General features: G+C 45.4%; 1 protein-coding gene across 11 annotated transcripts in view; it reads left to right on the top strand.

Annotated features, from left to right (window-relative positions):
- LOC139534192 (caldesmon, smooth muscle-like) overlaps positions 1-26,667 on the top strand; it is a 56,426-nt gene that overhangs the window by 26,343 nt on the left and 3,416 nt on the right. For 2 of the 11 annotated variants that reach the window (XM_071333078.1, XM_071333077.1), the window contains 13 exons: positions 6,711-6,845; positions 9,292-9,667; positions 9,765-9,794; positions 9,891-10,094; positions 10,761-10,834; positions 11,489-11,753; positions 13,150-13,290; positions 15,159-15,202; positions 15,323-15,398; positions 18,410-18,544; positions 18,745-18,837; positions 21,870-21,938; positions 25,317-25,353. In XM_071333078.1, the coding sequence (XP_071189179.1) occupies positions 6,711-6,845; positions 9,292-9,667; positions 9,765-9,794; positions 9,891-10,094; positions 10,761-10,834; positions 11,489-11,753; positions 13,150-13,290; positions 15,159-15,202; positions 15,323-15,398; positions 18,410-18,544; positions 18,745-18,837; positions 21,870-21,938; positions 25,317-25,353 (1,679 nt within the window). Of the gene's footprint in view, positions 1-6,710; positions 6,846-8,777; positions 9,014-9,291; positions 9,668-9,764; positions 9,795-9,890; positions 10,095-10,760; positions 10,835-11,488; positions 11,754-13,149; positions 13,291-15,158; positions 15,203-15,322; positions 15,399-18,409; positions 18,545-18,744; positions 18,838-21,869; positions 21,939-23,413; positions 23,480-25,316; positions 25,354-26,667 lie in introns of those variants that run through there. The other 9 variants (XM_071333081.1, XM_071333080.1, XM_071333084.1 and 6 more) reach the window with 7 other exon arrangements.

Below are 26,667 nucleotides of genomic sequence, written 5' to 3'. Positions count from 1 at the left end.
ACCATGCACGATTTTCAACCCACTCATGTTATTGATAAAAGATTCAATCGCTATATTTTGCAAATATGCTGTAACAATCAATATTTCCATGTCTCTCCTTATCTAACAAGTCAAAAACACATGTTCTCTTGTTGGACCAATCCAGTCAACCGTCACCAAATATGATGTAAAAAGAAAACAGATATGCGCACACACTCACACACACACACACACACACAGAGGACTGAGAGCACTCCAGTCTATACAATAAGATCTGCAGTCAGGGCTGCCAAACACTTTTACATTATAAGTGTTTACTAGTAGAGATCACAAGGAGCTGTTTCCTAGTCGCTAGGCCCTGGAGGAGGACTACATGGCTGGGCTAATGTGTGTGTGTGTGTGTGTGCGCATCACAGAAGGTTGGTGGCACCTTAATTGGTGAGGACCGGCTCGTGGTAATGACTGGAGTAGAATGGTATCCAACACATGGTCTCCAGGTGTTTTGATGAAATTCCATTTGCTCCGTTCCAGCCATTATTATGAGCCGTCCTCCCCTCAGCAGCCTCCACTGGTATGCATGCATGCTTGGGTTACTGTATAGCCCGTGTACATGCAATCTGGAGGTCTGAAAGTCCTGGAGGGGTTCAGCCAGATTGGACCGTCATCAGGTGGTGAAGGCTTGACAAGCTCCATTCGCCTCCTTTAGCCCAGTGAGCCAAGATGTGTGTGTGTGTGTGTGTGTGAGAGAGAGAGGCCTAGGAGTTCCCCAGCACTCGGGGCTCTGCATTGTGTCAGATCCAGTCTAGAACAAAACAATCTGTCTTGTTGACAGAGAGGTGAAGCTCCAGCCCTAATCACCAGCAGGCCAGATACTACCAGGCCAAGGTGAACTCCGCTTCACTATCTACTGTGTAGTTCTCCTGGGTGTGTTTATTACTCTGTACATACTGGAATGAAAGTTTGATGGAATTAGTCAATCAAATGAATGTAAAGGCATCCACACTGCTCCCCTAAAGAATGTGGTATAGAAACCAGTGTTTGTGTTTCTGGTCACTGTGTCCCCAGGGTTTGCCTGACTGGGCCTTTTGTATTGCGCTCTGTGACAAATGACATACAATGATACAGCTGGGATCTCAAGCTGTCTGGTTGGTGGCCTGCACAGTGGAGTTCACATAGCCCTCTGCCCTCTGTGACTGACCAGGGCTTTGCTATGACAATGTAACGCAGACACACACACTGGAATGTTTTGAGTGCTGTTTTTATTTGTCCCCTTTAAAAAAGTATATTTTGTTGGAATGTTCCCAAACCTTAAAACTTATGGCTGCAATCCCACTACCGGGGTCGATATGACAACAGCCAGTGATAATGCAGGGCGCCAAATTCAAACAACAGAAATCTCATAATTAAAATTCCTCAGACATTCATGTGTCTTATATCATTTTAAAGGTAATCTTGTTGTTAATCCCACCAAAGTGTCCGATTGTCAAATATGCTTTTCAGCGAAAGCACTACAAACGATTGTTAGGTCACCACAAAACCACAATAAGCACACCCATTTTTCCAGTGAAAGATAGCTTTCACAAAAACCAGAAATAGAGATAAAATTAATCACTAACCTTTGATTATCTTCATCAGATGACACTCATAGGACTTCATGTTACACAATACATGCATGTTTTGTTTGATAAAGTTCATATTTATATCAAAAGATCTGAGTTTACATTGGCGCGTTAGATTCACTAGTTGCAAAAACATCAAGTGATTTTGCATAGCCACATCGTTTCAACAGAAATACTCATCATAAATGTAGATGATAATACAAGTTATACACATGGAATTATAGATATACCTCTCCTTAATGCAACCGCTGTGTCAGATTTCAAAAAAACTTTACGGAAAAATAAACCATGCAATAATCTGAGACGGAGCTCAGAACAATAGCCAAATTAGCCGCCATATTGGACTCGACAGAAACCAGAAAATACATAATAAATGTTTCCTTACCTTTGATGAACTTCATCAGAATGCAGTCCTAGGAATCCCAGGTCCACAATAAATGCTTGATGTTCGATAATGTTCGTTATTTATGTCCAATTAGCTACTTTCAAATTGTTTACCAAACGCCCTAACCAAAGTCTCAAAGCGCGTCCACTATAACGTGACGAAGTGTCCAAAAGTTACGTTACAGTCAGTAGAAACATGTCAAACGATGTACTGAATCAATCTTTAGAATGTTGTTAACATACATCTTGAATAACGTTCCAACCGGAGAATTACATCGACTTCAATTGACCAATGGAACGGAGCTCCCTCTCACATGAGAGAGTGAGATAGAGATAGAGCGATTGAAAGAGAGAGAGAGCGCACAGGGAAAGGGGGGGCCAGTTCAATGCGTGGGCACCTCATGGAAGTGATTACTCATTCCTGTCTCCTTCGGCCCCCCTTCACATTAGAGTCATCAGACAAAGTTCTATTGACTGTTGACATCTAGTGGAAGCCGTAGGAAGTGAAAACACATCCATATCTCTCTGTATTTTCAACGAGAGCTTGGTTGAAAATTTGGCACCCCCAGAAAATATCCAAACAGGAAGTGGAACTTCTCAGGTTTTTGCCTGCCATATGAGTTCTGTTATACTCACAGACATAATTCAAACCGTTTTAGAAACTTCAGAGTGTTTTCTATCCAATACTACTAATAATATGCATATATTAGCAACTATGACATAGGAGCAGGCCGTTTACTCTGGGCACCTCTGTGCACCTTTCATCCAAGCTACTCAATACTGCCCCTTCAGCCATAAGAAGTTAGTGTTCTGTCATGTCACATGCCTTTTTTTCTGGTGACAGAGCCCAATGCAGTTTACTTCATTTATATCACATTTCATAGCCTAGGCAACATGCAAAACAGTTCTGTGCAGGCCAGTGTTTGTCAGTCTGCTGCCCTTTGAGAAGCGAAGCTACCATTTTTCCCCCATCTCCTCCACATCTGTGTGTAGGCCAGATCTCCAGGGAGGCCAGGAAGAGGCCAGGAAATAACACCCATCCTCAGTGAATGGACCGTTCCAAACATGCCCTCCCCAACCGGCGGCCTGCACTATAAACTCTCACTGGGCCTGCTTGTGTCTGTATCTGTTAGGGCCTCTGTCCAGCTCCGAATGTTTGGGGTGGACTACAGTACAGTAGGAGCAGTCTGGTTCCCTCTCATTTTGGTGCTCCTGTGACCCACCCACTCCATTTTTGGGAGAGTTTTTTGTTGTTGTTGCCCCACAATGTATATAAACCGAACGAATGTGTCTAGACATGAGCCATAATGTCAAGCTGTAACTCAAAAGGAACCCACGCCCCAAGCGGGAATCTCACCATGGGAGGCACTGTACTTGTCCTTACTCAGGTGATCAGAAATAGGGGCAGCAGCTATAGAGGTGGGTGATGAGCAGGTTAAAAGGTATGTAGGTCTAGCACTGATAACAAGATAGAGGTCTCTAGAATGTCTGTAGACTTCAGGATAGGGGCTATGGCGTTGCTGTCTCTTGCTCTCTCTCTCTGGGCCTAGAGGAGAAAGTGAAGGACGGGGCGAAGCGTGGGAATGGGCCAGCCGTTCTGGCAGGAAATCACGCCCCCCCCACCCCCCCTTCCCTGTGTGCTCTCTCTCTCTTTCAATCTCTCTATCTCTATCTCACTCTCTCCGTTTTAGTCCAGTAGAGGTGAAGAAGTATTTTCTCATGGGCTTTCCGAAGTTGTTTTCACGGACATTGCTGAGATATTTTGCCGTAAAGAAAATATTTGGAAATATTTTCCCCTAATGTGTTTGGTGACTGAACCTAGTGTGACTGGACATTTTCTACTTACTCAAGTAGTCAGGAACTGAATGCAACATTAGGCTTAAATCAACTTTATTGTACACATTGTAAAAACGGACAACAGCAACAAATTCTGTTAGGATTTAAAACAAATGCAGAAGTGTTTACTGTTAAATTCCACACACTTGCAGTAAAACGATTCCCTTCATCCTCCAGCTGCAGAATTTACTCCACAAGGACAACATGTTCATGTAATGGCCGACATAAGTTATACATGTCATTGCAAGGGAAGCTGGCTAGCCAAAGTTTGCAATGCACTTTATTAACTGTCAGTCAACGTAGTTGTACTGTAAATACTCCTCGAGTAAGGCCACCCTTTAATAATGGCTCGAGAGAGAGAGCGAGGGAGAGAGAGACCTACCTGAATGTGATTGCTGTGGCTGGACTCTCAGGCTCCTACTGTATAGGACGATGTATTATCTTGAACATAGGATAAGACCTCTCCCTATATTCTCTATCTGATGGCAGGAGAGGCCGTACTAAAGTGGTAGGTGGTCTATAAGGAATTAGGATATTGCATTGGGGCCTTCATTGGCGCAACAGTCTAGAGCCAAGAACGCCAAGCGTTTGATTGACAAGAATGCTAACGAAGCTGTTTGTTGGATTTTCATAAGGCATCGTCTTCCCTGAGATCCTGTGATTCTAACTGCGCTGTGCCACTAAGGACTGGTCGGATCCATTTTTAGACGCTGTTGTCTCAGTTTCCCATGACATTTAGGCTGTTTCTGGGACTATACTATTCTCCAGAGGTTGAGTCAGTCTTTGCTACTCTGTTTTCTACAAACTGCACTTGGTAATATAGCCAGTCATCTATGTGCATAATGTTAAGGGTGACGAGCGATATAGACTGTTAGAATAGAGATTCTAGTGAAAGAGAGTGTGTGTGTGTGTGTTTCTCAATATACATACTTCCGTGCTCCAAGTCCGCAAATTGGAGCAGTCTGAGTATGAGCGCGGAGGGCAGTTCTCAGATGCGTACTTTGTTTGTACACGTTTTGAAGCATGCGTCGATGCGAGCTTCAGCCAAAATATTCCCAGGATTGTTGATGTAAGATGACACAACCAGGTAAAAAACGAAGACACATTTCTTGGAAACAATGGCGGATTGTGTTATAAACTGAAGTGAGAGAAAATGATTACATTTTTTGGGAGTAACACCCACGCTCTCTCTCTCTCCTTCGGTCCCTCTCACTTACAGTGCATGGGAGTGTATGTAAGTTTGAGTGCCAGGGAGAGAGTGTGTATGCTAATGGTATGCACCTCTCTACAATTTGATACACATTTACAATCCCATCAGACTAGAATCTCTATTCTAACAGTCTATATCGCTCTTCATCCTTAACATGCACATAGATGACTGGCTATATCCCCAAGTGCAGTTTTGTAAAACAACGTAGCAAAGAGTGACTCAACAACCCACTGTGGAGCTAGGACCAGCCAATCAGAATGAGTTTTCCCCTGCAAAGGGCCTTTATTACAGATTGTGTTGTGTGACAAAAGTGCACATTTTAGAGTGGCCTTTTATTGTCCGCAGCACAAGTGGCACCTGTGTAATGATCATGCTATTTAATCAGCTTCTTGATATGCCACACCTGTCAGGTGGATGGATTATCTTGACAAATTGTATCTTGTTTTTTCTGTATTGGTCAAAGGTAATGCAGTATTAGGGGAGTGCACAGCGCTTCTCAAAATTACGTTATCGTTGGTTACGTTATCGTTGGTGAACGAACTCGGAGCATGAAGCATGGTAGTATGCATATTGAGAAACACCCTGTGTGTGTGTGTGTGTGTGTGTGTGTATGTGTGTGTGTGTGTGTGTGTGTGTGTGTGTGTGTGTGTGTGTGTGTGTGTGTGTGTGTGTGTGTGTGTGTGTGTGTGTGTGTGTGTGTGTGTGTGTGTGTGTGTGTGTGTGTGTGTGTGTGTGTGTGTATGTATATATATATATGAGATGGAGAGAGAGAGAATACAGTATCATGATGTCACTGTCCCCCCAGGTTTAGCTTGGGCGTGAGCAGAGTTCTGTGTTCAATTATAACAACATTCCTCAGTCAGTTGACCCAGCAGGAGAGCTTGCTGTTCGCAAGCTGTAAAGTCTCCCATAAAACCACTCCGCTTAACATGTTAACTGCACATGCTTCAGTAACATGCAATACACACTGCCAAACAGCCATATGGTGTTTGCTTAGCTTAGCCGATGCCTGACACGGACTTTGAAGATCACACAGAGGCAGACAGACTGGAGCTCTTCTCACAAACAAAACAGAGGCGGGGGAAGATAAGAAGTTGGTTCAGTCCTTTAGGGGAGAGGCTTTCCCAATGTTTTATGAAGTTGAAGAGGAATCTAAATAGAATGGACTGGTACCTATCTGTGGCCTAGAGACTTTCCTGTCAGACTGTCAAACTGCAGGGCGTTGAGATCAGTGATCTGGCCTTAGTATAGTTCTCGGCTGGCCAGCATAGTACAGGCAAAACGCACTCACACACTATACACACACACACAAACACTATACACACTAGGGCCCTTCACACACTACAGCTCCCCACCACTCCACCCCTCCACTGGGCCGAGCCGGGGCTGAGGCAGGCGTAGGCCAGCGGCCATGTTACTGTCGGGGTCCTCTCCTCTCATCGCTGGCCAAGCCACATCTCCAGACACTGTTTTCATCAGGCTGTGAAAAGTGAAACCTCAGCAGCAGCACCAGTGGCCTGAGCTCAGCAGAGCAGAGCAGAGCAGAACAGAACAGGGTAGAATGTGAGTACAGTGAGTCAAGTAAAAGACACTGTGAGTCTTTTGTATTGCACAGTAAATAACTGGAGAATTATCTGGAGAACAACTTGACTCTCTCTCCTCTCTCTTTCTCCCTGCCTCAGGATGGCCTTCCAGGGTAGTAATGAGGATGAGGAGGAGGCTGCGAGGGAGCGTAGACGCAGGGCGCGTCAGGAGAGGATGAGAGGGATGGGAGGCGAGGAGCCCGGTGACAGCGTGGTGATGACCAACAGCCATAGGTAAGACCTGAAGACTTGTGTTAGCTCCCAAACATAATGTCTAGGCTTTAGCTCAGGGGCTAACAGTATTGTGGTGCGTAGGAGATTGTGGTTTGAACCCAGTTTAATGGATGTGTGTGTAACACGGTTGTTATAGTAAACTGAAACGAAAACGAATCATCAAAAAACTATTAAGTAAACTGAAATAAAATAATTAACAAATCTGTTTGAAAAACTATACTGAATAACGGAAACTATTATCGTTGACTCCAAAACGAATCAAATCAAATCAAAAGTTCAGTTTGCCAAGAGCAGCACAGCAGATATTTGGCGCGTTTGACTGGTAAGGCTAAAGCGACAGTAGACGAAAGTCAAGGAGGGAAGCCGGGGGGAGTTGCATCTGCGACAGCCGAAAGTCGGACACTGACGTGGTTTTCTAACAGCAAGGCTCAGATCAACATGGCAGTGTTGCCATTGTTTACAAACGGCTTTCTTTACAATGCCGAAATTAACATGTACCTAATCCCAATATCACACACCAAACGAATAAAATTCTAATATAATATAATCTGTGTACACGTAGCACAGTCAATAATGGAGAGAGACCCTGAAATATCACATGTATTTTTTTTATTATTTTTTTTTTCACATGTATTTGTAAATATCAACTGTGCATAAATCACAGCAAATTGGTTCCTGTTTCAGTCATGTTTGCGTGGGTCAAACAGAAACACCCTAATGATTGGTTGACAATAGAGCCTCCAACGATGCAGACGATGGCCGCGGGACGAAGTCGATGAGTAGCAACTGCAGAAACATCATGCAAACACGCGTTGAAAGATTTGACAAAAGTCATCTGCTCGAGCGCGTCATTTGAGACGAGCACGATGCAAGACTTTGCTCTCACGCGGTCACACAGAGTAATCTGCACATGTGCATGGGTACGGCTTCACGTTGCTACAACGTGGTAGCTACGGGACCAGAATCTTGCACTACAAAGTTCCTGGTTGTTGGGGAAATTGACCCACTACTACTGTTTACTTTGTGCATCTACGTCATCTCGCTGAGTCTACCTTTTTAAATCTAACCTATGACCTGACCCATCACCTTATGCATTATTGCACCACAGTGGCAAGAACTGACGTCCCAAAAAACACACACTAAACACAAATAGGCTTCTTTCTTTCTGTCCCTTAAGCTAAAACTGAAAATAAATGACATGAAAAACAAATTATTATTTTTTTAAATCAAACTTGAACTAAATAAAAACTAGTAAAGTGGATCTGAAAACTTACTGAAACAACTAAACTGAATTTCAAATAAAAATCTTAAATCTAATAACAAAACTATAACAACCTTGGTATGAAACCCTGAACTCATCCACTGATCTCATCCACTGAATGCAGCTCCGGGCCATCCCTGGAGGAAGTCCACGGAAGCTCCAGATTTCCTGTCAGCTGTCCTATCCTTTCCTATCCTCTTCTGTTCTTTTTTTCATAGTATACTCTCTCAATGGAATAGGTGCACTGTGGGTCCCCATCATACTGCAGGCTAGTACCCTTTCTAAAGTGTTGAAGAAGCACAAGTCTTACAGTAGAGTATCGCAGACATAGACTTACATAGTTTAAACAGAGACCCTCTTCTTTTGTCTACCAATCAGTCATAAATAGCTCACCCTGCTGTCCGCCCCCATACCATGTCCAGTTGAGGTCAGTACAGCAGTTGACACTGGAAGTAGTGGGCTGCTCTGCTCTCCACCAGTACAGAAGCACTGTTGTAGTGGAGAATGGTTTCTCTCTGTGAGATCACAGCCATATCCTGTGGTTATTGAACAAGTCCGGGATTGTCTCGACCTGTGATCGGACGTAACCCGACCCGTTGTTGATTGTGTTTGGTTCTGTGCTAACATTTGCCAAGCGGTGTCGTCAGCCTGTATTCAACTCTGTCGGTATGTGTGAGGTGGTTGGAGGGTTGGATGCAGACCCACGTACGGTATTGTATGGATGCCCTGTCAGCTTGCTATGAGGCTGGGCAAAGGAGGTAGCTAGTCGCTAGTGCAACGTGGACTGGATACGTTTCTGGGAGAGAAAAGCCGCCATGAACTTTCGTGTAGGCCTAAGTTACGCTGTTGGACCTAACCTGTGGATAAAAGAACAACCTCAAGCAAGGAAGCCAGAAGACTCGGTGAGGTAAACTGATTAGACGTGTGAACTGGGAATGGAGCTGAAATGCTATTTCCCCTGTCGTTGATGTCCATGTGAGCCGAGTAGAAATCCATATTCGTGGTGTCCAGATATTGGGGAATGTCCAGCAGAGTGGTGGTAGTTTAACTTCAGAAGCAGTGACCACATAGCGAACTCAGTGGTTAACTGTTTTTGTCCCTCTGTGTGGTAGTGATTGGCTGTGTAATTGACTGTGGCATGTGTCTCTCTCTCTCTCTCTCTCTCTCTCTCTCTCTCTGTCGCAGTGTGACAGAGACTGTGTCTGTGTCCTCCTCCTCTATGACCTCCTCGGGTGGAGGAGACGATGATGAGCAGGCCCTGCTGGAGCGCATGGCCAAACGAGAGGAGCGCAGGCAGAAAAGATTGATGGAAGCTCTGGAGCGAGAGAAGGATCAGAACCCCGGCAATGACGGTAACCACGGCAGCGGGGAGAATACTGTGGAGGAGAGGTCCGTCGGCCGCAGGGGCCGTTACCAGGACAACGAAGAAGAGGTGGAAGAGCGGAACTGCCGAAAGGAGGAGGAGGGGGAGGCTGCTCCGGAGGAGGAAGAAGCTGAGCAGGGAGAAGTTGATGCGGAGGAAGAGGAGGAGAAACCGAGACGGTCCTATATGAGAGAACAGGTCAGTCTATTCTTCTTTTAGGGACATTTCTGTCCATTTTCATTTTATTTTCCATCGGCATGTTTTCATTCATAAAATGTACCTTATTTATCCATAGGAATCCATTGACGAAATAACTCTAAACGAGGTATGATCATGGATATATTGATTGGAATGGTGGCTGGAGTTTGCTGATTACTTATCTGATTTTGATAAAACATGACACTCCCATTCCTTCTCATAGGAAGATACAGAAGAGCAAGCAGTGGTTTTAAATGAGGTTGAGGAATCAGAGGCAGAGGTTGAAGAAAATGCTGAATTAAGTGATAAGGTAGAGGAAGAGGTAGAGGAACCAGATCAGTTAGAGGTAGAGGGCAGAACAGTGACACTGAACAATGAGACTGAGGAAGACTGTGGGATGTCAACCATCCAGAACGGCTTGGATGTGGTAAGACTTTAACATAGAGGTGTGAAATGGGAGCATGAACATCTCTGGATAACTCAAATGTCTCCGAAATAATTCTCCGAAATCGTAGCGTATAGTAACTCTAAAGACCACGCATAGTGTCTTTGTCAATCAAGCAGAGTAGCGGTGTAGCCTAAATTAATATTTCCCAGACATTGAAGTTCTCCAGACGCTAAGTGTGGTCTTGCATCCACGGTAATAGAGCTACATCTCATAAGGTGTGGTTGAGGTCACGGTCATGTGGTTATCTTTAACGTGGTTTAATGCCATGCCATCCACGGAGTGGTCACAATACGGTCACTGTGTGTTCAGCTGCATGTTTGCCTCTGTGGGGAAGAGGTTGTGTGTGAAACCTGTGTTTTGTATCTGTTGTCATGTCTACTCACTTTCCGCCACCCCCTGTTTTGCTTTCAGATGTGTGTCCCCAAATGACACCCTATTCCCTATATAGTGCACTACTTTGAAGACTTGTGCCAAAAGTAGTCCAGTGGGGAATAGGGTGTCATTTTGGACAAAGCCAGGGTCACAGAGTGGAGTCACTGGTCTGGTTGGAATGGTGTGATGTCACATAGAAGCACCCACGCACAGACACAAGCATTCCTTCATTCCCAGAGTTCAGTGTGCTCAACGTGTGTTCTGTGCCTGCAGGTGAATGAAAAGCAGAATGGAGGTCTGCACGAGGAGACTCCTCAAAAACACAAAAAAACTGAAAGGACCCTGAGGTAGGAGCCAGAGACTTATGTGCGCTAATGGTATAATGCTACACGCAACACATGCATGCGTACACACACATACAAACGCACACGCATTCTGTGGTCTTGGCATTCGGGCTCCTGAGTGGCTCAGCGGTCTAAGGCACTGCATCTCAGCGATAGAGGCGTCACTACAGACACCCTGGTTCAAATCCAGGCTGTATCACAACCGGCCGTGATTGGGAGTCCCATAGGGCGGTGCACATATGTCCCAGCTTCGTCCGGATTTGGCCGGTGTAGGCCGTCATTGTAAATAAGAATTTGTTCTTAACTGACTTGCCTAGTTAAAAAATAATAATAATTCATTGATTCAAAACCTAGGGGGAGGAGAGAGGTGGGAGAGTATTGCCCAAGGTGTCTGTAATGTAATTGAAAGGCATATTTATCCCAGCTCACACAAACACACTGTTGTTTAGCCTGATTGGTTTCTAGAGCAGAACTGCTGTATTTGACACGGGTCATGTAATCCTAGCTCCCCAGAGGGAAGCACTGGAGTGAAACCTTAGACACACTATTACCTTAGACCTTAGACAGCGCCAGAGTGTCTGTGTAGGCTTGTGTGTGTGTGGCTGTCTTTCTACCTGTGTGACGACATTAACCTGTCTTCCTGTGCGTGTCCCATAGCCGCAGCAGCGTGCGTTCCCCGGAGGCGGGGGCAGAGGAGCAGGACGACACGGCGCGCCTGGAGGCGGAGCTTAAGCTGGAGGAGCTGAAGCGCCGCCGTGACGATGCGGAGAGCGAGGAGTTCGAGAGGATGAGACAGAAGCAGCAGGAGGCTGAGCAGGAGCTGGAGGAGCTGAAGAAGAAGAGGGAGGAGAGGAGGAAGATCATAGAAGAGGAGGAGAGACAGAAGAAACAGGAGGAGGCCGAGAAGAAGGCTAGAGAGGAGGTAGGGGTTCTCTCTGTCTGTGTCTCTGTGTCTCTGTCTGTCTCTGTCTGTCTCTCTGTCTCTCTGCCTCTCTGTCTCTCTCTCTGTCTCTCTCTCTGTCTCTCTCTCTGTCTCTCTCTCTGTCTCTCTCTCTGTCTCTCTCTCTGTCTCTCTCTCTGTCTCTCTCTGTCTCTCTGCCTCTCTCTCTCTCTCTGCCTCTCTCTCTCTCTGCCTCTCTCTCTCTCTCTGCCTCTCTCTCTCTCTCTGCCTCTCTCTGCCTCTCTCCTTCACTCTCTGCCTCTCTCCTTCCTCTCTCTCTCTCCCTTCCTCTCTCTCTCTCCCTTCCTCTCTCTCTCTCCCTTCCTTCTTCTCCTCATCTCAAGACTGTACACTTGATTTAGTTATCACACCTGTTGAAGATAACAGTCATATTCCTGCCTGCTTCACCATGACATGATCTTACTATACTGCATCCTTATCGGCGCACTCCTATTTGAATCCCAATAATAATTCCTTTACAGGCCATCATTCTTCTTCCCCTGCTATATGACCTCACCTTCACATCTAAGCTATGATAGTCAGTCCATAATTTGCGTGTACATACTTGCACTTGACACCGCGCCATTCGCCGTCCAATCACCTAGTCTATTGTACTCTACTCTGTCTTATGCTGACAGGGTTTCTCTGGTTCCATCTGAAATGGCACCGTATGAAGTGGACTCATTTTGTTCAGGGCTCTGCGGATATGGCTCTGGTCCAAAGTAGTGCACTATATAGGGAATAGGATGCCGTTTCAGACACAACTTCTGTCATTTCCCGACAGGTCTCTGTGCTGTGCTTGGCTTTGAACGTGGGGTCGTCTCATGTTGTGGTGCATAAGAGACTGTTTTGTGTCAGGGTGGGAGAAGCCTGGATATAGGTGAACATCAAATAGAAGCCTGGATATAGGTGGATGTCAAATAGAAGCCTGGATATAGGTGAACATCAAATAGAAGCCTGGATATAGGTGGATGTCAAATAGAAGCCTGGATATAGGTGAACATCAAATAGAAGCCGGGATATAGGTGGATATCAAATAGAAGCCTGGATATAGGTGAACATCAAATAGACGCCTGGATATAGGTGGATGTCAAATAGAAGCCTGGATATAGGTGAACATCAAATAGAAGCCTGGATATAGGTGGACATCAAATAGAAGCCTGGACATCAATATAAATAGTGTTACCTACTGCACCTACTGTACAGTACCAATAAGAACAGACTGTAATATAGTAAAATAAACTGTTAAGTATTTTCACTAGAGAAGTGGTGCGTTCAAGTTAGAGGAGTATACCCGCGCTTAGTTATTGTTTGCGTGCGTACATGCGTGTGTGACCGTTTAATAACTGAGAGTTCTGCTGTGTTCCGCATCTCTCAGGAGGAGAAGAGGAGGATGAAGGAGGAGATAGAGAGGAGGAGGGCGGAGGCGGCCGAGAAGAGACAGCAGATGGGGGTGGAGACCGTCGACGCAGAGGCCAAACCCTTCAAATGCTTCAGTCCCAGAGGATCCTCCCTCAAGGTCAGTCGACAACTTTTGACCTTTGACCTCTCAGTCACCTCCATCTATGATGTCTGTCTATGACCAGGTTCGAAAACTATCACATAGCTTTAACCTATTCAGCCCTTTCATAAATCTAGCAAGTACACTGCAGGGATCCAAAAGCTACTACAGATGTAACAGTTGCCTCCCATATAGTAGCGTGTACTTCTTAGTCTTTTTCGTGGCATAATCTCTACCTTATCCTAATTCACCTCATTGTAGGTGACAGGACCGTTTTACTGGGAACGTTATGGCGTCATTGTTGTTGACAATAAGTGTCTCTGTTCTATTGTCTTCTGTCTGTGTGGGTTTGTCTGTTGTCTTGCTACTGCGTTAAAGGCATGGAAACTGGAAACGCCCCAACTTATCACTTTAAAGATAGTATTTGTCATGGAGTAGTGTGTTCTATCAACTTATGTGAATAAACGCTCCAGTGTTGCTGAAATAAACTCCCATGCAGTGAGTGTCCATGGGGGTTTTCACTTTTCTGCCAGTGGAGAAAATCTAATTACTCCAAGTTTAGCAAATATCCATCTCACTGAAACCTGCCCTGAAATAGTCTTACTTTGTGTGTTAGTGGTAAAAAAAAAAAAATGTTTTTAAGGTAATCTAATTCCATTTGTTGTTGTTTGTGGTCTGGTCTGTTGGCAAATGTTAACATCCTTCCATTCCCCTCCGCAGCTTTACTTTGTCATCATGTTCACTGTAGGTACAGCTGATGGTAGAAGTTGCCCGTAGGTCACAGATCTAGGATCAGATTACCCTTCCCCATATCTAAACCTGAACCATTAGGAGGGAGGACCGTAAACCCAGACCCTAGATCAGTGTCTATGGGCAAACGTTGTTCTACTCATAGCTAATGCGTGTGCGCTGCGTTATTGTGAGGTTATACTCATTCCAGTGTCTGTGCTAACGTTATTGTTTTGCATTGGAGTGAGTTGTGTACCTGTTTGATTCAGACTTACACACTAGCCGTTTTAACAGTAGTTGTATTTATTTCCGTTGATTCCTCCAGTGTGTTGTTCCTGTAGTTCAAGTCACAGTACTGTAATTGTGCCAAAATGACCTGTAGTTCCAGTGTAACGGGAACACATGAGTACACACTCGGATCCTCTTGCACTAGTCCAGAGTAGTTACGTTAGGATACAACGTTCCGGAAGCTGCAAATGGTAGTCAACACAGTTAGCTAGATAAAGAGAGCTGCTCCCTTCAAAAACTCTGAGGATGCAGGAAACCGATTAGGTTAATAGGATTAGTGTACCCGCGTTGGAATGGTGCTGCTGCAGCCGGAGAATGGGTTATTTCCTGTCGAGAGGAGTATTTTAGGAACACCCACATTTCGGTAGCAGAGCCGAGCTAGAGACCAAGCAGGTTCCTTTTTTATTTAATAATTTTAGAGGGAGCGGGGATGGATGGTTGCTTTCTTTTTCTTTTCAGGATCGCATCCCCCCCCCCTCTTAGCCCTGTTGTCGTATATCATAAACAGCAGTCAGAGCGAGGTTCCCACAGCGCAGGGCCTGAAAAAGGCCTGTGCTGTTCTGCTCTCTGCTTTTCCTGGCTGGGTGACAGTAGCTGTAGCTAGTGCTGTGGAGAACAGAACAGTCAGTCACATTGTGTCTCGCTGGGCTAGGAAAAGCCCAGTCTAAACAAGGATGCAATGGGTCTGGTAAAAAAGGGAAAGGTAGAACAGGAGAAAGGGGGAGAGGGTGCTGTTGGGTTTGGATGGTGCGTGTGATGTGGGAGTGCTGTGTGTATTTGGTAGGGGTTGTTTTTGTGTGTGTGTGTGTGTGTGTGTGTGGCTACTGCCTAATAAATGTTTGATGCAAAGTTCACTGATCTTTCAACAGATTGGTGAAAGGGCAGAGTTTCTGAGCAAGTCGGCACAGAAAAGGTGAACAGTCGTTTCCATTCATTGTTTGACTCACATCTGGTGCTTTCGGTGTGAAGTCATACAGTTCAGTAATACAATGACCCTTTGGCTAATTCTGTTGTTGTTATATGTTCTGAGCAGCACGGTGAAGACGACTCACTCTCCTGTCGTCTCTAAGATTGACAACAGACTGGAGCAGTACACCTCTGTTGCCCAGGTCAGAGGTTACACATCAACACAAATCACCTGACTAGTACTGTTACTAATGAGCCCTATGAGAACAAAATGTCGAAAAGATGTACAAAATGATATTTTTTTTGTTGAAAAAACTTTGAAAAGACATCTTGTGTTGACTGGAATTGTATAACTGTTACCATTGTTGATGATCATATCTAGAACATACAGAATATTTCAATACTGCTCTGAATCTAAAAGCTACAGTACATGCTTTAGATAATGGTAATGATACTATACTACATTAATTTTGATTTATAAGCCAAGAGAGTTTTCATCTATATTCTTCGTAGCTGTCTATTTACCACCACAAACCGATGCTGGCACTAAGACCGCACTCAATGAGCTGTATACGGCCATAAGCAAACAGGAAACGCTCATCCAGAGGCGGCGCTCCTAGTGGCCAGGGACTTTAATGCAGGGAAACTTAAATCAGTTTTACCTCATTTCTACCAGCATGTTAAATGTGCAACCAGAGGGGAAAAAACTCGAGACCACCTTTACTCCATACACAGAGATGCGTACAAAGCTCTCCCTCGCCCTCCATTTGGCAAATTTGACCATAATTCTATCCTCCCGATTCCTGCTTACAAGCAAATACTAAAGCAGGAAGCACCTGTGACTCGGTCAATAAGAAAGTGGTCAGATGAAGCAGATGCTAAGCTACAGGACAGTTTTGCTAATACAAACTGGAATATGTTCCGGGATTCTTCCGATGGCATTGAGGAGTACACCACAACAGTCATTGGCTTCATCAATAAGTGCATCGAGGACGTCATCCCCACAGTGATTGTACGTACATACCCCAACCAGAAGCTATGGATTACAGGCAACATCCGCACTGAGCTAAAGGTTAGAGCTGCCACTTTCAAGGAGCGGGACTCTAACCCGGAAGCTTATAAGAAATCCCGCTATGCCCTCCGACAAACCATCAAACATGCAAGCATCAATATGGGACTAAGATCGAATCGTACTACACCGGCTCTGACGCTCATCGGATGTGGTAGGGCTTGCAAACTATTACAGATTAAAAAGGGAAGCACAGCCGGATGCTGCCCAGTGACACGAGCCTACCAGACAAGCTAAATTACTTCTTTGCCCGCTTCGAGGCAAGTAACACTGAAACATGCATGAGAGAATCTGTGTGATCACGGTCTCCATAGCCGATGTGAGTAAGACCTTTAAACAGGTCAACATTCATAAGGCCGCAGGGCCAGAAGGATTACCAGGGCGTGTACTGCGAGTATGCGCTGACCAACTGGCAAGTGTCTTCACTGACATTTTCAACCTCTCCCTGTCTGAGTCTGTAATACCAACATGTTTCAAGCAGACCACCATAGTCCCTGTGCCCAAGAACACTAAGGTAACCTGCCTAAATGACTACCGACCCGTAGCACTCACGTCCGTAGCCATGAAGTGCTTTGAAAGGCTGGTAAATGGCTCACATCAACACCATTATCCCAGAAACCCTAGACCCACTCCAATTTGCATACCGCCCCAACAGATCCACAGATGACGCAATCTCTATTGCACTCCACACTGCCCTTTCCAACCTAGACAAAAGGAACACCTATGTGAGAATGCTATTCATTGACTACAGCTCAGCGTTCAACACCATAGAGCCCTCAAGGCTCATCACTAAGCGAAGGACCCTGGGAATAAACACCTCCCTCTGCAACTGGATCCTGGACTTCCTGACAGGCCGCCCCGAGTTGGTAAGGGTAGATAATAACACATCTGCCACGCTGATCCTCAACACGGAGCCCCTCAGGGGTGCATACTCAGCCCCCTCCTGTACTCCCTGTTTACTCATGACTGCATGGCTAGGCACGACTCCAACACCATCATTAAGTTTGCCGATGACACAACAGTGGTAGGCCTGATCACCGACAACGATGAGACAGCCTATAGGGAGGAGGTCAGAGACCTGGCCGTGTGGTGCCAGAATAACAACCAGTCCCTCAACGTGATCAAGACAAAGGAGATGATTGTGGACTACAGGAAAAGGAGGACCGAGCACGCCCCCATTCTCATCGACGGGGCTGTAGTGGGGCAGGTTGAGAGCTTCAAGTTCCTTGGTGTCCACATCACCAACAAACTATCATGGCGCAAACACACCAAGACAGTTGTGGAGGGCACACAAAGCCTATTCCCCCTCAGGAGACTGAAAAGATTTGGAATGGGTCCTCAGATCCACAAAAAGTTATACAGCTGCACCATCGAGAGTATCCTGACTGGTTGCATCACTGCCTGGTATGGCAGCTGGTCAGCTTCCGACAGCAAGACACTACAGAGATAAGTGCGTACGGCCCAGTACGTCACTGGGGCCAAGCTTCCTGCCATCCAGGACCTCTATACGAGGCGGTGTCAGAGGAAGGCCCTAAAAATTGTCAAAGACTCCAGCCACGCCAGTCATAGACTGTTCTCTCTGCTACCGCACGGCAAGCGGTACCGGAGTGCCAAGTCTAGGTCCAAAAGGCTTCTTAGCAACTTCTACCCCCAAGCCATAAGACTCCTGAACAGCTAATCAAATGGCTACCCAGACTATTTCCATTGCCCCCCCCCCCCCTGCTACTCTCTGTTTATTTTTACCTCTATTACCTCGACTAACCTTCGCCCCCTCACATTGATTGACTCTGTACCGGTACCCCCTGTATACAGCCTTGCTACTGTTATTTTACTGCTGCTCTTTAATTATTTGTTTCTTTTATTTCCTATTTTTTACTTAACACTTATTTTTCTTAAAACGGCATTGTTGGTTAAGGGCTTGTAAGTAAGAATTTCACAACACCTGTTGTATTTGGCGCATGTGACAAATACAATTTGATTTGATTTGTATGGCTCCTTCCTCACGGCCATTTTAAACAAGTCACAAAAAGAAATCCAGATATAAAAACACATAAGACATTTCTCTTCTCTCCTTTGCCAACACCGATCATTCCCCACTCTGAATCCAACACTAACATCGTCCCTCATTCCCTTCTCCCTATACAGAACAAGGATATGCGGTCCCCACGCTCCGGTGCCGTGGACCTGCCCATGGTGACAGATGGGATACGCAACATTAAGAGCATGTGGGAGAAAGGCAGCGTGTTCAACTCGCCCGGGGGCGGCGGGGGCACGTACAAGGTGGGGACCGGGAAACAACCGGGAATCTGGAACTCCATTTGGGAGCGGTTTGGGAGGAAGTAGGGAGCAAAGGGGGGGGGGTGGGGGGGTTCGTTTCACTGCCACTTCCTGTTCATCCTCGATGACGACCAGCCCAGGGCGTTCTGCTGGAGTTGAACTTTGCCAATGTCTTTTTTTTTCTGTTCCCCCTCTCCACACAGGAAGCAGCTGGGATGAAGATAGGTGTGGCGGGCCGCATCAACGACTGGCTGAATAAAACCCCCGAGAGCAAGACGCCGGGAGGAAGGCCCGCGGTAGGTCGTCTCCACGACAACCACTTACTGTACAGTGTGTCTGTCCTCTTTGCACCTCTTAATCTAATCCTATATTTATCCTTTATTGAGATGAACAACGTCTTTGTCAAGGGAGACAGCGAACAGACACTCATTATGAAACATACTATATGTGCGGCCCCAACTCAGTGTTGCTCCTGCACTTGAGCTGTAGTGTAAGCAAACATTCATCAGACCAGAGACTTAAGCTCATTTAATGATGATGGATAGGGCTTTCCGTGAACTAGCCTGAGTGTAAAAAAAAATTAAGGACGCCTGCTCTTTCCATGACATAGACTAACCAGGTGAATCCAGGTGGAAGATACAATCCCTTATTGATGTCACTTGTTAAATCTACTTCAATCAGATTTTAAGCCTTGAGACAATTGAGACGTGGATTGTGTGTGTGTGCCATTCAGGTGAATGGGAAAGACAGGTGAATGGGAAAGACAAAAGATTTAAGTGCCTTTGAACGGGGTATGGCAGTAGGTAGGTGCCAGGCGCACTGGTTTGAATGTGTCAAGAACTGCAACGATGCTGGGTTTTTCACCATCAACAGTTTCCTCTGTATCTCAAGAATGGTCCAACACTCAAAGGACATCCAGCCAACTTGACACATGGGCCAGCATCCATGTGGAACGCATTCGAAACCTTGTAGAGTCCATGCCCCGATGAAGGTGCCCTTTATGTTTTGTACACTCAGTGTATACAGTATTTTCTAATAGTTTTGAGAAGTGCTGTTAGCTACCATGTATTTTTTGTACTTGTATTAATAATTTCCTGCAAATAATGGAGCGGAGTAAGATGATGTGCCCTGTTGGGAGAAATAGTCCAGCGTCACCTAGTGAATTTGAAATATAAATCATATTAAAATAAAAATTAGCAAAGTGGATGAGCTGTTGAGTTATAACCATGAAGTCATGAAGGGGAAAAACACATAGCACATAACCGCAGTCATTTATTTGTGTTGTAAAAAGTACATATCACATATTATCGGAGTATGTATTAGCTTAATATGAAATGTGGCATGGTTCCTACCATGGATCACATGCTGGTTATCAGAAGGACTTAGGGCTTTGGTCGGACAGGCTGCTTCCTATGCTGGGCTGCATGGATGCATTCCAACATACCAGTGCTTCATCTCAAATGGCACCCTATTCCCTATGTAGTGCACTACTTTTGACCAGGGCCCATATGCCGTATTTATCCCAGTATTTTACCCAAAAGGCTCAGACTTTTCTGTTTCCATCTACGCGGGCCGGCCCCCGTGTCTCACTGAGCCATGGCTATGGGGGACCTGCTCTAATTTGGAGCCAAGGCCCTCGGTACTTTTCAGCTGGCATTTATATAACAATTGTTAACTGTGAACTTTTTAACACCTTCTCACAAAGCAAAAGTCTTGAATGATGCAGAGGTCGTTGATTCTGCTCGTCACAAGTCACAAGTCTTTAGGCGGCAGGTAGCCTAGTGGTTAACAGCATTGGACCAGTAACCAAAATGTTGCTGGTTTGAATCTCTGAGCTGACTTGGTGAAAAAAATCTGTTGATGTTGCCTTGAACAAGGCACTTAAACCTAACTGTTCCTATAAGTTGCTCTGGATAAGAGTGTCTGCTAAATGACTGAAATGTCGTGTCACACAATAATGCAAGAGCTGACATTACCATAAAACTTCAAAACTCTGGGGCTCCCGAGTGGCGCAGCGGTCTAAGGCACTGCATCTCAGTGCTAGAGGCATCACTACAGACCCTGGTTTGATCCCGGGCTGTATCACAACTGGCCGTGATCGGGAGTCCCGTAGGGCGGCGCACAATTGTCCCAGCGCCGTCCGGGTTAGGGGAGGGTTTGGCCGGGGTAGGCCGTCATTGTAAAATAAAAATGTGTTCCTAACTGACTTGCCTAGTTAAATAAAGGTTAAGTAAAAAAAAATCTAAACCCTGGCGGCCTACTGGTATGGGTTAAGTCTCAATGGAAAGCACTTATAGAGTAGTCCATAGGGCTCTGTTCAAAAGTAGTGCATGGAATAGGGGTGCCATTTTGGACGCACCCCAGTCCTTTAATCTCTGTAGTCCACTCCTGGACCATATTTAAACTTCAGACCGTGTTTATTTTAAGACGTTCATGCTGCACCCAGACCTGTTTTCAAATAGGCGCAAAGTGTGAGGGCAACACTAGAACGCAAACTTACATACAGTAGCCACTGCCATATCCTCAGTCGGAGTCATAGATCACGGTGGCGTAGTGATACACCATGAGGGCCGTTGCCATGGTGACGTGGTGTTGAGAAGTAGTGCAGAAGGTCAGGGCATTGTGAGTGGCTTGGTGTGGCTGGTTATACGGTCGGTAACATGATACCTACTGCCAACCTTTGATGTGTAGCTTTTTAACCAGCAAAGAACCCCTGTGAGTTTTGCGCGGACATTAAAAGTGACTTTCACTTAAATAATTGACATAAAAGACTTGCTTGATGAATCATGATCGCTCTCTGATATAGATTCTGAAATGGCTGAATTACTTGCTCTTTGGGGATGTTTGGTCTGGTCTGCCTCTCTGACCTGCGGACAAATGATGTCTTGAAATGACTGCAACATCTCTGTGTCTCCCTCTTGTGGTTAAATGGATCATAACAGAATTGCATTTCTGAAATATTCTTTACTGACTGTCGCTCTTTCTTCTGTCTTCTTTCCTTTAGAAGCTTCTTCCATTCTTCAATCTGAAGTGACTGTTTCTCCTTTCCTCTCCTAGCTCAGCACCTCTCTGAGGTAGTCCTTCTCTCTGTCATCCTTTCTTCTTCCTGCTGGACTTCTCTTTCTGCCTCTTCTCCCATCCCTTTTCTCAGCACCTCAGGTATTACAACCCAATTGTTGACGTACTTCTGTTTCCTCAACTAAAATACTGCAGCCATTGTTGGAATTGTGTGTCTTGAATGTGAGTTGACGAGGACTACAGACACTGATGGAAGGCCCCCCCTCTCTCTCTCTCTCCTTTTTTCCATCCCTCCTTTCTCTCTCTGTAGGACCTAAAGCCAGGAGATGTGACCAACAAGAGAAGTCTGTGGGAAAACAAGGGCTCCTCCCCAGCCAAGGTAACCTGAACCACCTGAACTCTTCATAGTACACACACACACATAGTACCTTTTTTTCTAAGAGTGTATCTAGAACCTAAAAGGTTCCCATAGGTCCCCATAGGATAACCCTTTGAAGAACCCTTTTTGATTCCAGGGAGAACCTATTTGGTTCCAGATAGAACCTTTTTGGGTTCCATGTAGAACCCTTTTCACAAAGGGTTTCCTATGGGGACAGCCAAAGAACTCTTTTGGAACCCTTTGTTCATATACATAAACACACACACCTGAGTTTAGACCATGGCTAATGCCATGAAGAATGTACACTGAACAAAAATATAAACGCAACATGTAAAGTGTTGGTCCCATGTTTCATGAGCTGAAATAAAAGATCCCAGAAATCTTCCATAGCAACAAAAAGCTAATTTCTCTCAAATTTTGTGCACAAATTTGTTTGCATCCCTGCTAGCGAGCATTTCTCCTTTGCCGAGATAATCCATCCACCTGACAGATGTGGTATATCAAGAAGCTGATTAAACAGCATTATCATTACACAGGTGCCCCTTGTGCTGGGGGCAATAAAAGGCCACTCTAAAATGTGCAGTTTTGTAACACAACACAATGCCACAGATGTCTTACGTTTTGAGAGAGGGTGCATTTGGCATCCTGACTGCAGGAATGCCCACCAGAGCTGTTACTAGATAATTTAATGTTCATTTCTCTACCATAAGCCGCCACCAATGTCATTTTAGAGAATTTGGCAGTACTTCCAACCGGCATCACAACCGCAGACCACATGTATGGCATCGTGGCATTGCTGATGTCAACGTTGTGAACAGAGTTCCCATGGTGGCGGGGGGGTTATGGTATGGGCAGGAAAAAGCTACGGACGACGAACACTACTGCATTTTATGAATGGGAATTTGAATGCACAGAAATACCGTGACGAGATCCTGAGGTATCTGTGACCAACAGATGCATATCTGTATTCCCAGTCATGTGAAATCCATAGATTAGAGCCTAATGAATTTATTTAAATTCACTGATTTCCTCATATGAAGTGTAACTCTGTAAAATATTTGAAATTCTTGCATGTTGCGTTTATATTTTTGTTCAGTATAGTTACAGAAATGTCAAAACTTAGCAAAAATCTCCAAAATTACTGGAATTTGTACCGCCATCCTTTATCACACATCTGTGTCCCAAGTGGTACCCTACTCCCTACACAGAGCACTTATTTTTTTAATATAATTTTTTTACTACAGCCTTATGGGCCTTGGTCTAAAGTAGCGCGTTACGTAGGGAGTAGGGTTTCAATTAGGACACATACACACTAAATTCACATGTCACACAACAGCAGTACACTTAAAAGTATACCTGGGGAATGTTTTGAGGCCCTGTAGTATTCGTCTGTTAGTTAATAATATCATATGATGTACATTTTCCAGCTAGGGGGATAACAACGGCTTGTTGCTTTGTCTTGTTTTTGTTTGAAGAGCTCTGAAGAAGAGCTCTCTTAGCTAGTTGACTTCACCGTTAACTAGTCTGGAAACCCTGGAGAGGTAAAGATGTTTTAAAGATGTCAACTTCACTGCACTAATATTATCACTGGAATGACCTCAGTCTGCTATGATGTCAGGTCTTCTTCTCTTTTATTGGTAATAGTTCGCCCTGGCCTGGTCCCAGATCTGTTTGTAGCAATGACCATAGGCGTTGGAAAGGCAGCACAAGAAGATCTGGAACCAGGAAAGCTGCACTGTAAATAGAAGTCAATGTTAAGAGCCATGTATTGAGCTATTGAAATATATAAACTTGGTGGTTTGAGCCCTGAATGCTGATTGGATGACAGCCGTGGTATATCAAGGGTATACACGGGTATGACAAAACATTTATTTTTACTGCTCTAATTATGTTGGTAACCAGTTTATAATAGCAGTAAGGCAACTCGGGGGTTGGTGGTATATGGACAATATGGACAATATACCACGGCTAAGGGCTGTGTCCAGGCACTCCGCGTTGTGTTGTGCTTAAGAACAGCCCTTAGCCATGGTGTATTGGCCATATACCACACCCCCTCGTGCCTTATTGCTTAAATATACTATACTATGGGTAATTAGTGCCTTTCACAAAATGGCTGTTCTATATTGTTTTCCATCCTCTCATTTCTATGCCCCTCTTGACACAGCAGCACCCACGCTTCCTGTATAGTCCTTTCTACTCTACTGTATATTTCAGTTCATGTTGTTGTAGAGACACATAATATAACCAATCCTTGCTACTGTATGTGTGGTTCCTTTTAACCACATCCTGAACAGGCAGTTGAAAGGACAGCTATTTCCAACCTCTACTGTGACCCTCACAATACAGGACCCCATGGCGCTCCAACGACCACAGTGTTGGCCACAACCCCATCAAGTGGCCTCCGTTATTTACTAGGATGATATTTCACCGATAAAAGACACAATAATGATATTTATTTATGGAATGGCTCTAAATGTGGCCCCGGGAGCAGAGAGGCTTGTGAAATAGGCCCTGGCATGCCTTGCTCTGCTGTCTCCCTATAGCGGAACACACAGACAGAGTACAGCAGCCTGCCAGCAGTGCAGTCCAATGCTGTGGCGAGCCACATAGAGCTGGAGGGGCACTAGACTGCTGGTTAGTGCTGACGTAAACCAGGCGTGGCACAGGGGAAGGTAGCGGGCTAGCGGTTATGAGCTGTGTTATTAACTAACCACAAATTGTGGTGATGTCAGGGGAGCTGTATGAGGGGATAGGGGACGTAGGAGCCTGATGGGCTTGGGATGAGTTCATGGGAGTGGGCGGGATATTAGTGGCAACCTATTCCCTAATATAGTGCACTCCTTTTAAGGCTCTGGTCAAAAGTATTGCACCATATAGGGAATAGGATGCCATTTTGGACAGGATGCCATTTTGGACACAGTCAGGACAGTGTTACCACAGGGAACTATGGGAGACGTCGTCCATGAACCACCGCGACCGGGCTTTACTGGATAGGCTTAGTGTGGCTGTGTGTTTGTGGATGTGGATGCAGGGGTTTGGATGTGTTGAGCAGGATGTGAACCCTGTTCATGTTGTTTCCCAAATCCCCCGTTTGGCTGGAATAAGCTTCTTGGTTCATTACTGTGGCATTTGCACTCTGTCTCAAACCTCTCAACCGAAGGCCCTAAAAAGAATGGAAATCATACTCAAATGAACATCAACCCTTCCTTATTAATGTAGAAGAGGTACATTTGGTCGAACCACGGCCTGAGATTGAAAGATTCCAGTGCACACAGCATCTCTCAGGATATGGCAGCATTGACTAAATGGACTGTTGAAGTGACTGCTACCTCAGATGACTTTCTCTCTTGACTTATTTCTCCACCTATCTTCTCTCAGGTGACTGGCAGAGGGGAGAATAAATCTGTCGCCAACGGTGAGTCCATTCTGTTACCATTACCAACATAGTTTTAAGCCTTAGGCTGAGGTCAAAGGTGACTGACTGTGTGTGTATCTGTGCCCATCTTGTTTGGGCCTATGCATGTCTTTGTATCTACGTTCTTCATAAGTCTGTGCTCTACTGACAATACACACCCAGGGTCAGTGAGGTTAAAGGGTTCTGCTCCATCTGAAAAAGGACAGGGAAAGGAGCCTGTTGTAATTCACCGACGGCCATGTGGCCCAGCAGCACCCATAACTCCCTCCCTTCCTTCCCCAGCTCCCATAACTCCTTCCCTCCCACCCTGTAACACCATCGCCCCTGGGACCTGGTGTCAGCTGTAAATCATCTCTGTGTGCTGTTTGGCTCTCTGGCGATGGCGTTTTCAGATGCCACTTTCGCATTGTGTTCTATTTCCAAAGTGGCCCGCGCGCCACAACTCTTTTGTCCCGGTGGAGAGAACTGTTTGACCTTCAGGGATGCCGGACGTGTCTGTGTAATGTGTCGTTTCTCCAACCCCCCCCCGCCCCCCCATCCTCAACTCCCCTGCATCAACCCCCCTCACCCATTCGCTCCTCACCCCGACCTCGATTCTATTGTCGGGGTCGGGCCTTTCCAGGCTGTGAACAAATGAACAGCTGTTGGGTTGACACATTACTAGCTCGTGTGGTGGAAGATTATCACGCGATACACCTCATTTTGTCAGGGGCTAGCAGAGCAGAGGCAAACTCAATATAACAAGCTCACTTCACAATTCAGGCAAGGTGTGGCTCCATAGTTGGTGCATTCTGAAAATCTCGACCCAAGACAATCTGTCTCTCTACTTTAATCCTAAATGTGTTTAAAGTAGAGAGAGACACTTGAAATAGCTGCAGACATCCAACGTTTCTCGACACACACACACACATTGTATTCACCCCCCCCCTCTTTGTTGTCACTGAGAGAAGGGCAAATGACAACATGACAGGCGTCAGTTATATAAATGTCAGCAGAGACAGGTAGGCAGGCAGGGACCTCACAGGCATCTGACACCACATTGAGCAGCATGCAACAACCCCAGTCTCATGCAGATAGGCCTGCTTAACTGTTCTTACTGAAGGCTCTAGTCATACTGCAAAGACTTAACACCAGATCAAGATTGCAACCAAGACAGAGGTCTCTTTATCTGGCTAAATTTGACTGACTGTGGGTAAAGGCATAATGGTTTTGTCCTTAGGTGAGACATCCTAAATCTGGATGTGTGGGTTTAACCCATCATACATATAGTACCAGTTAAAAGTTTGAACACACCTACTCATTCAACTATAAAAT

Source organism: Salvelinus alpinus, chromosome 11 (genome assembly GCF_045679555.1).
Source record: "Salvelinus alpinus chromosome 11, SLU_Salpinus.1, whole genome shotgun sequence".
NCBI lineage: Eukaryota > Metazoa > Chordata > Actinopteri > Salmoniformes > Salmonidae > Salvelinus > Salvelinus alpinus.
Note: the sequence above shows the minus strand (reverse complement) of the source record. Positions and strands in the feature narration are given on the sequence as shown.